Below are 10,151 nucleotides of genomic sequence, written 5' to 3' on the forward strand. Positions count from 1 at the left end.
CTGGAGCCCCCGACTGTACTCCCTATACACCCATGACTGTGTTGCCAATTCTGAACAAATGCCACCTACAAGTTTGCTGATGACACCACCATAGTAGGACAGATATCTTACAACGACGAGTGAAAATTTAGAAGGGAGATGGAGGGCTTGGTGAAGTGGTGCAATGAGAACAACCTCTCTCTCAATGTCGACAAAACTAAAGAATTGATCATTTACTTCAGAAAGAAAATAGGAGAACACGCCCCCATCTACATCAACAGAACAGAGGTTGAGAGGGTGGAGAGTGTCAAGTTCCTTGGAATGACGATAACTGACAATCTGTCTTGGACTTCCCAAGTAGATGTGACAGTCAAGAAGGCACAACAATGCCTCTTCTTCCTCAGGCGGCTCAGGAAATTTGGCATGCCCATAAGGAACTTCACCAACTTCTACAGATGCACCATTGAGAGCATACTGTGTCCGGGTGCATAACAGCTGGGTATGGCAACTGCTCTGTCCAGGATCGTAAGAAACTACAGCAAGTTGTGTACGCAGCCCAGACCATCACGGAAGCCAACTTTCCATCCATGGACTTCATTTACATGGCATGCTGCCATGGAAAGGCTGCCAACATCAACAAAGACACATTGCACCCCTGTAATGCTCTCCTACAACTTCGCTGTCGGGCAGAAGATACAGAAGCCTGAACACACACACCAGCAGGTTCAGTAACAGCGTCTTCCAGGTCGTTATTAGACTGATGAATGGACTGTGTAGTCTCAAATAATGCTGATCTTGCTAATGTTGTTCTCGCCTCATGCACACCCTGTGCAATGCATCCTGTATGCCTCTGTCTAAGTCTTTAAGATCTGTACATCCTTGCTTACTATGATCTGCCTGTACTGCTCGTAAACAAAGCTTTTCACTGTACTTCGGTACATGTGACAATAAATAAATAAATCAATCAAAAGCATCCCACTCAGGTTCAGTCCCCACCTTTTCCCCATATTTACCATGGCTAACCCACCTAGCCTACATATCCCTGAACAGTATGGGAAGTTTAGCACAGCCAATCCACCTAACCTGCACATCTTTGGACTGAAAGAGGAAACCAGAACATCCGGAGGAAACCCACACAGATACCAGGAGAATGTGCAGACTCCTTACAGGCAGTACCTAAGACTGGAATCAAACCCGGGTCCGTGGCGCTGTGAGGTGCTAACCACTGAGCCACCCAATACCACAAGGCCATTAACCCCCCACATCGTTCACCAATATATGAAATGGACTAACAGCAAATTTAGGATTTGGATAATGCAAGAATCTCCTGTTATGGCGTTAATAATTAGGTAACTCTATTAGTATTAAATGAACATTAAATTTGCCCTCACAAGCTGAAGGGCATCATCTTGTGCTCTCCTTGTGTGTTTAATAGTAGTAGGGGCATTTAGTGGTAGGTGAGGCGGGGGGGGAGCCCTTCCCATCTCCACTCCAAATATATTTGTGGCAGGAAGCTGCATAGACAGCTAACCACCAACTGACGCTGCAGCGAGTAGGGGGCTTGCCACATTGGTAGTGCAGGGAACAAACCCTGTGTTGTTAACTTGCGGGCTGCTGAGGGTCGCCATTGTTGTCAGGTACTGAATGTCTGATTAAAAGACAGGTTGAGGGAAGGAGAGCAGGAGCCAAGTCTGTGGCACCACAAGTGGCTCAGTTGCAGTGAGGTATGGGCGGGGGTGGTGGAGTTGTTGAATAATAGAATGAGAGTGTATGAGAGCAACATTGATGGGGATTCTATCATAGCAGGAATTGATGGGCATTTTTGCAGCCACAGACAATACACCATGATTGTATTTTGCCTGTAAACAAAGTGCTGGAGAAACTCAGCAGATCTGGCAGCATCTGTGGAGGGAGAAACAGAATTAATGTTCTGAGTCTGATATGACTACTTCAGAGTTCTGCAGAAACTTTTTGAGAAAGGGATGTGTAAGATCTGTAAGAGAGAGGTTGTAGAGACTGCGTGGGGATGTACTTGGAGGAAGAGTTTTTAAGGTCAGTGGGAAAGGAATCTATCTGAATTTGAAGTTTAATGAGTTAAGGGCATGCCATTTAGATCTGAGATAAGCAGAATGATTTTTATTTTGGAAGGTTGTGAACCTTTGAAATTCTTTACTTCGGAGAGTAGTTGAAGCTCAGTCATTGAGTGTGTTTGAGGTAGAGATTGATAGGTTTCTGATTACCAGTGACATACAGGGTTTTGAGAATGGGGTGAGTAAAAGACATTCAGGTGTTCAATCAGCCATGGTGGGGCAGGTTTAATGGGCTGAATGGCCTTCTTCTGTCCCTATGTTCCTATGATCTGATTGATCTGGCAGGGATTGGAATTTGTTTTCTGTTCGAAGCTATTCTCACAGTAGAAGGGTGTTATTTTTCTGTTTTTAATGCAATGGACAAAAAAATGGAAAAGTTGAAATACTGAGAATTACGAGGCTTTGATTAAGGTTGATGCTGTAACATTATGATGTCTTTCAGACTGAATTACTTGCTCGTCAAGCATTGCCAGGTGCCTCTTCAATTCTTTCTGAAGGTGAGAATTGCATATTGTTACAAACAATAAAAGTCTGATGACATCCCATACTTTTTCACTGTTGCTGTTTTCAGTTAAAGAATAAACTCTGCTATACATTGTTCCTATTTCCATAATTGGGGGTCGGTTAGCTCAGTTGGCTGGACAGCTGGTTTGTGATGTAGAGTGATGCCAACAGTGCTGGTTCAATTCCCACACTGCCTGAAGTCACCATGAAGGTCCACCTTTTCAGCCTCTTTCCCCTTGTCTGATGTATAGTGACCCTCAGGTTAAACTTACCACCAGTCGTCTTTCTCTAATGAGAGAGCAGCTGTATGGTCCTCTGGGACTATGGTGACTTTTACCTGTTTCCATTAAGACCAATAATTTTTTTTTTGGAAAACGTACTGCCCAGTGACTGGGGGAAAGAATTGCTCAACAAAATTTCATGTTTTATGACAAGCCAACTGCTATTATCAGAAACTGAGTATTATTTAATATCTAGGTAATATACCAGACTATAGAAAAATATATCCTCATTAACTCGCTCAACCAGAAAGACTTTTTATGATCCTTTAATACATCAAACCACACTTTCGGTAGGTATGTAGCCTTAATCTCAAGTCCCACACTCCTACCAACTTCTCAACAATCTTCCTTTTCAGAGCAAACCTTCCAATGTCCTTTGGAAGTCCCCTCTAAGTTTTCTGAGAATCCTCAGAATGATCTCTGGCTTTTGGGCCTATGTCAATTGGTAACTCCTCAGTCCTTAAATCAGCAAATGTCCTGTCTCTTCAAAGAGTAGAACAGTTTTCGTCAGCAGCCTGCTCCCCTCCACTGCTTTGCACAATGGTGATTGTTTTGTCTTCTATCTTCTAAACAGAAAACTAAAATTTAGAAGATTTGGGCTTCTGAAAAATCCATAATTTGATACCATTTAAGCCAGGTCAAAATGACTGGCTTTGTTAGGGTCAGAATACTTTGAGATTTAGTCCATTGTCATTGTACATGGGAGCTCTAAACAAAATGCATTAGCAGTTCAGAAACTATAAAACTAATCTCTCTGTAGTGACAATAAATGGGAAAGCAAGTTTTATTGCTTAAAAATATAGTCACAATAGAGCATTATGCAGTAAGTATTCAGGTATTGAACAATGTATTTGCTATTTCCACTGTAGGTATAACTGTTGAATATTGGCATGCTAATAATACATTTTCGCATTGCAGTGGTCATTGCATTTTGAAATGGTTTATTGGTGTACGATGATGGTGTACTGAAATATCAATCTTAGTATGTACAAGATGTTTGGGTTGAACCAGTTTTGGCCCACCCATTCCAAGTTCATTCCATCATCACGGTGAATTAGTCCCATCTTCCCCTGGGCCTTCTCTAAGATCATGCCTCCACATGAACACCCAATCAATTATAGAGCAGTTTGGTGTGCTCTTCCTGGGTCCTATGCTGGATTCCATAGTTAGTGGTTGCCTTTCCTCTTGCAGAAACTCCCTCCCTTTTAAAAATTACCATTGCCAACATCCACACACCTCTTCAATCCATCTTTTATTGACCCTTTCGACCCCTGCGTCTCCAAGTATATTGCTATCCTCATTTGACTCAAAACATAGCATCATTCCAATCTTGCTCAAAATGAGCATAATCCTCATATGAGGAAGAGAATAACTCTGCATTAACTTGCTCCTGAGATTACAGTTAAGTAGGTTAAACATAGTTTAACTGACACTGAACTGTGAAGAAGCACAGAGCTTTCCAAAGCCTAGTATGTAAATGTCACATTTTGATGAGCACCCAAAAAAGTCTTTACTTATTGATGTGCTATTAACATAAATCAAGACTGTTTTCAAGTTTATTTTCTTCTTGGTGTACACCATGAATCTTTGTCAGTTGTGAACTGTTGCTTATAACTTATTTTGGTGGTTGGGAAATTCTCAACGTGCGAACTCCCATTTTCCAATAAAGTATTTTGTTGCTAGAGCTCACAAGACCACCTGTTGCTAAACGGGGAAGAAGCAGTCAATCCAAACGTTCAAAAGCAGGAAAGAGTCAGGTTGAGTCGGAAACAAAAACAAAACGTTTCAATAATAAAGAGGAGGCAATTGTATCAGCAGAGCCTAAGGATCAGTTAAACAGGTAATTGCACCTATTGTATATGGCTCAATTAGTTTTAAATAAACACCATACATGAAGCTGCCTGTTGTTTTCTCAGTGTCACTTTTGTACCATTAAATAAAACTGACATATTGCTGCTGTTCCAACATATTTTCTTATGGATTTATAATTGTATCTCTGACCTACAAATTTGAGTTTAGACAGGAGACTATCCTTTGTATTTTTATATTTTTTAAGAAACTCAGCTGCCAGTTTGCCAAGTGCAGATGATTGATATTAAATTTGTGCTAATGCAAATGCTTTTGTACAATTTGTCTTTTTTGCCAAATTAGATTACAGCAAGTTGGAAGAGGAAAGTCAGTTGGAAGCTAAGCGATGATGTCCCATTGTACATTTTTGTTCTTGTCTATTTTGATCCTTATTTTCTGGTTTCATCTTTTAGGCTTCTCTTTGGATTTGTGAAATATGTTGAGCTATTTTCTGGTTTCTTTTGTCCAATTGCCTATTCTTCACCTGTCATCAAGAACAATGAAGCTGGTTGATGTTTGGAATAGGATTATCTGTTAAACCCATTGTATGCCATAAACACGTTTCCTACCAACACTCATGGGGTGATTAGGAAAGTTCCTGTTTTCAAATTAGTTCCATAAAAATTTAAAACCAGAAGTCATAGGATCTCTACAGTGTGGAAACAGGCCAATTGTCCCAACAAGTCCAAACCACCCCTCCAAAGAGCATCCCACCCAGACCCATTCCCCTACCCTTTTCCCTGTAACGCTGCATTTCCCATGGCTAATCCGCCTAACTTACACACCCCTGAACACTACGGGCAATTTAGCATGGCCAATCCACCTAAACTGCATATCTTTAGACTGTGGGAGGAAACCGGAGCACCCGGTGGAAACTCACAGGGAGAATGTGCAAACTCCACACAGACAGTCGCCTGAGGGTGGAATTGAACCCAGGTCCCTGGCGCTGTGAGGCAGCAGTGCTAACCACTGAGCCATCGTGCTGACCTGAAAAAAAGATGGGACGCTTACCAATAAAAAAGTAAAAGGTGATGCTTCAACATAGCTCTTCCTCAGTTCATAGGTCCTGTTGCACTGCTTGAGGTAGCTCTGACTTTTGGATGAGACGCTAAACCGTGGTCCCACATGCCCATGTGGATGGATGGAGGACATCCTATTTCACAATTTCAAAGAAGAGCTGAGGAGTTATATCCGATATCCTGGTCAATATTTATTCCTCGAACAACATCACAAGAGCAGATGATAACATTGCTGTTTGTGTGAACTTGGTAGTCATGCCTCACAAAGACAGCATGTTTTAGAAAAAGTACATCATTGCCTATAAAGCTTTTTGAGATGTCTAGTGGTCATAAAAAATGCAATGTAAATGGAAGTTGTCCTTTAAATGTAGTCTTTGTTTCCCTTTCTCTCAAATTAATAAATGCAGTACATATGAGATACCTGATGGTTTATCTAAAAATACTGCAGCAACATTTCTCTCATTATCAGTATTACTGTAGGCTTCTGTTCATCTCTCTAATTGTTGCCAATTAACGTCTTAGTTCAGTTTATAAGTACTGTTGCATAATGTGCCTATAATTATGTTAAGGCAAAATGTTTTACAAGTGAAATGTGTATATTTTACAGATGTGAAGCCAAGGCAGATGGAAGTGGAGATGATCCACAAATGATTGAAAATCAGGAAAAGTGCACAATTCCAGCAGGTCCTGCAGGAATAACAGAGAGTGATGCTGTGCTATGCCACATTGACGGCTTGAAACAGGATGTTGGTGAGGTAATTAGTGCGCTATCAGAGGGGTTAGAAGACATCTGAACAGATTGCTCAGGGAAAGTGTGAGGGCGGCAGCAGTTCGGAGTGCTGCTGGATAATTATTTTGGCAAAACCCTTTGAGGAATATAAGGAAAAGAGCCAAGTAAATTGAATGGTGGGATCAATTAGAAATGTTGCAGCCAGTTCGTACTTCCTTGTTTTCCTCTTTAAGTATGAACTTAGGAAGACCTTGAATCTTTGAGAGGGAGTGGGTCTGATTTACTTTTACATGGTTAAGAGCTGTTATGCAGTCTACTAGAATGAGAAAATACAAAATACTCAATTTTTAATTTAAAATAATTGTTCATCGGTCTTGAAGCAGGATAGGAATAGTAAATAAATATGTGCCTGGCCAGTGATGCTCCTATGCGATGAACATATTTAGGTTTGAATGTGTCTAGGGAGCATGAGTGATGGGAGTGAGAATTACATCTTCATGAAATTTTAAAGGAATGAGGTCAATTAAAGGTATTGCATTTCTTTGGCAGACTTCAGAAAAGCATCTTAAATCATTGTCAAACTTCTGCCGAATAACAGCAAACTATGAAGTAATAACCATGAAGTCCTAAATGTGTCAGTAAGCAGGTGGACATCCCAGTATCAGGGTGACTGAAACATCAAGACAGCATTTGACTAAGTGTGTCATCAAGGAACCCTAATGAAACTGAAATTACTGCTTCACCTGGAAGATGTCTTTAGGACCTTGGACAGTGAGGAGGGAGGAGGTAACGAAGTTCTTGTTGGATCTCACCTAGAATACTGTCCCCTTATCTAAGGAAAGACATACTGGCATTGGAGGCAGCCCAGAAAAAGTTCACTGGGATGATCCTGGGTGTGGAGGGATTTTCTTATGAGGAGACATTGACTAGGTTGGGCCTGTACTCTTTGGAGTTTAGAAGAATGAATCATTATATGAAAATTACTGGGATGTGGGATTGACAGGATAGTTGTTGAGAGGCTGTTTTTCCTTGTGGGAGAGTGTAGGTCCAGGGGGCATAATCTCAGTAAGAGGTCACCCAGTTAGGACAGAAGAATTTCTGCTCTCAGGATGGTGAATCTGTGGAATTCTTTACTGCAGACAACTGCCGAGGCAGGGTCATTTAGTATGTTCAAGGCTAAGACAGATTTTTAATCAGTAACGGAATCGAAGGTCATTGAAAAAGGCTGAAAAGTGGAGTTGAGGATTGTCAGATCAGCCGTGTTCATATTGAATGGCAGAGTGGACTTGATTGACTGAATGGCCAACGTTTGCTCCCACACTTGATGGTCTTAACACCCACATTAACACCCACTCTTTGTCTATATCTCTTCTGTTCTATCGTTGGAACCCCTTTGTCTTTTGTTCTGGGGCATCTTCACCGTCTACTCCACTTGCTTCACTACACCCCACCCCCACCCCTCTTACCCTTTTTCTATATCATAAAACCCACTACTGTTCCAGCTTGCTTCTGTTCCAAAGAAGATTCGTACTGAATTTGAAGCGTTAACTCTATTTTTGTCTGAGTTTCTCCAGTACTTTTTTATTAAACCCTTTGGCATTCAGTGGAATTACTATTGCTGGTAGCTTCATTATTGACATCCCAGGGGTTGCCATTGATCAGAAATTGAACTGGTCTAGCCATATAAATACTGGCTAGAAGAGTAGGTCAGAGGCTAGGAATATTGCAGTGAGTAACTCACCATCTACAATGCACAAGTCAGGAGTGTGATGGAATAGTCCCCACTTCGATGAATGCAGCTCCAACAGTACTTAAGAAGCTCGATACCATCCAGTGCAAATCAAACCAGTTGAATGGCACCCCATCCCCCCCAACTTTCAACATTTACTTCCTTCACTACCAATACAGTGCTAGCAGTATGTACCATCTACAAGACACACTGCGCTAACTCAGCAGCACTTTCTAAACCTGTGAATTCTCTCAACTAAGAGGACGAGAGGACAACAGACACAAGAACGATACAACCTGCAAGCTCCTCTCTAAATTTCACACTTTCCTGACTTAGAACCAAATTGCTGTTCCTTCACTGTCATTGGGTCAAAATTGTGAAACACTGTTTCTAATTGATTGATTGTCACATGTACCGAAGTACAGTGAAAAGCTTTGTTTACGAGCAGTACAGGCAGATCAAGGTAAGCAAGGATGAAGAGATCAGAGGTTGTAAAAAGACTTAGACAGAGGCATACAGGTTGCATTGCAGAGGGTGTGCGCTAGGCGAGATCAACATTAGTAAGATCATGAGTCTAGACAGTCCATTCTTCAGTCTGATAATGGCTGGGAAAAAGCTGTTCCTGCACCTGCTGGTATGTGTGTTCAGGCTTCTGTATCTTCTGCCTGACAGAAGAGATTGTAGGAGAGCATTACTAGAGTGTGATGGGTCTTTGATGGTGTTGTCAGCCTTTCCGCAGCAGCGAGCTGTGTAAATGGAGTCCATGGATGGAAGATTGGTTTCTGTGATGGTCTGGGCTGTACACACCACCTTCTGTAGTTTCTTACGGTCCTGAGCAGAGTAGTTGCCGTACCAAGCTGTTACACATCCAGACAGTATGCTTTCTCTGGTGCATTTGTAGATGTTGGTGACAGTCCTTATGGACATGTCAAATTTCCTGAGCTGCCTGAGGAAAAAGGGGCATTGTTGTGCGTTCTTGACCTTCGCATCTACTTGGGAAGTCCAGGACAGGTTGTCAGTTATCTTCACTATGAGGAACCTCTCCATCCTCTCAGTAGCATTGTGAGTGTCTGTTTACCCCACGGGCTTCAACAGTTCAAGAAGGCAGCTCACCACCGCCACCTTTCGTGGGGCATTTAGAGATGGGCAGTAAATGGAAGTCTATTCAACAATGCTCGTAAATTCATCCCTTTTTCCTGTCATATAACCTCTCTCGCATCCATAACCCCACCACCCCAAATAAAAGAGCAATCTGGTTTCAGGACATGAATGCGCACATGAGGAGTTCCTGCTGCATTTCCATACTTTGCTGAAACTCCTGTTTATTTGGAGAGGATTGCCCTGTCCCTATTCCAATACCAACTGTAAATGTTGAAAAATGACAGAATTGCCAGACACCAACCATGATTGATCTGTCTCTTCTGAATTCCAAACTCGGTTTTCTTCATTTGTTTCTAGGATAAGTTTTCTAAGCTGAAGACCTTTTTTCGTTCTGACTCTTTGAATGAAATTCAAACCCTTATCCATTTATGGAATTGCTTTCAAATATCCGCCTGCCTGTGTAGGTAATTTGTCAGGGTCGTAATGAAACCAAGTTAGGTGGACTAAGTAGGTGTACAAACGTAACTTTCACTTAGCAACTCCTTATTTCTGTGGAAAATGTTGAAGAAATGGTGAAATAATTTGATTTCTGTTTTAATCTTAGGATAAGGAATCTTCCTCTGAGACAATTCCAGAACTAGTAAACTTTGAAATGAGAGAGCAGGTTGTTCAAGAATCCAACAAGCCCGCAGAGGTGATACCTGAGGAACCAATCAAGACAGAGATAGCAATTCCCAAGGATCCATCTGATGCTGAAGAGGAGATTCCCAAGAACCTGGCTATTGTGGAGGATGAGATTCCCAAAAATCCGACCAAAGCTGAAGAAGAGATTCCTGAGGATCCAACCAAGACTGAGGAAGAGATTCCTGA

At 41.7% G+C, this 10,151-nt stretch overlaps 1 protein-coding gene across 1 annotated transcript in view; it reads left to right on the plus strand.

Moving 5' to 3' along the window:
- Window positions 1-10,151, plus strand: part of fam169ab (family with sequence similarity 169 member Ab) — a 45,529-nt gene that overhangs the window by 22,171 nt on the left and 13,207 nt on the right. Inside the window, exons 8-11 of the mRNA XM_048621154.1 lie at window positions 2,512-2,566; window positions 4,538-4,694; window positions 6,329-6,476; window positions 9,886-10,151. The exon at window positions 9,886-10,151 is cut by the window's right edge and continues 412 nt beyond it. Coding sequence (XP_048477111.1) covers window positions 2,512-2,566; window positions 4,538-4,694; window positions 6,329-6,476; window positions 9,886-10,151 — 626 coding nt within the window. The remainder of the gene's footprint in view (window positions 1-2,511; window positions 2,567-4,537; window positions 4,695-6,328; window positions 6,477-9,885) is intronic.

The sequence above is a fragment of the Rhincodon typus genome, chromosome 3 (genome assembly GCF_021869965.1).
Source record: "Rhincodon typus isolate 14 chromosome 3, sRhiTyp1.1, whole genome shotgun sequence".
In the NCBI taxonomy this organism is placed as follows: domain Eukaryota; kingdom Metazoa; phylum Chordata; class Chondrichthyes; order Orectolobiformes; family Rhincodontidae; genus Rhincodon; species Rhincodon typus.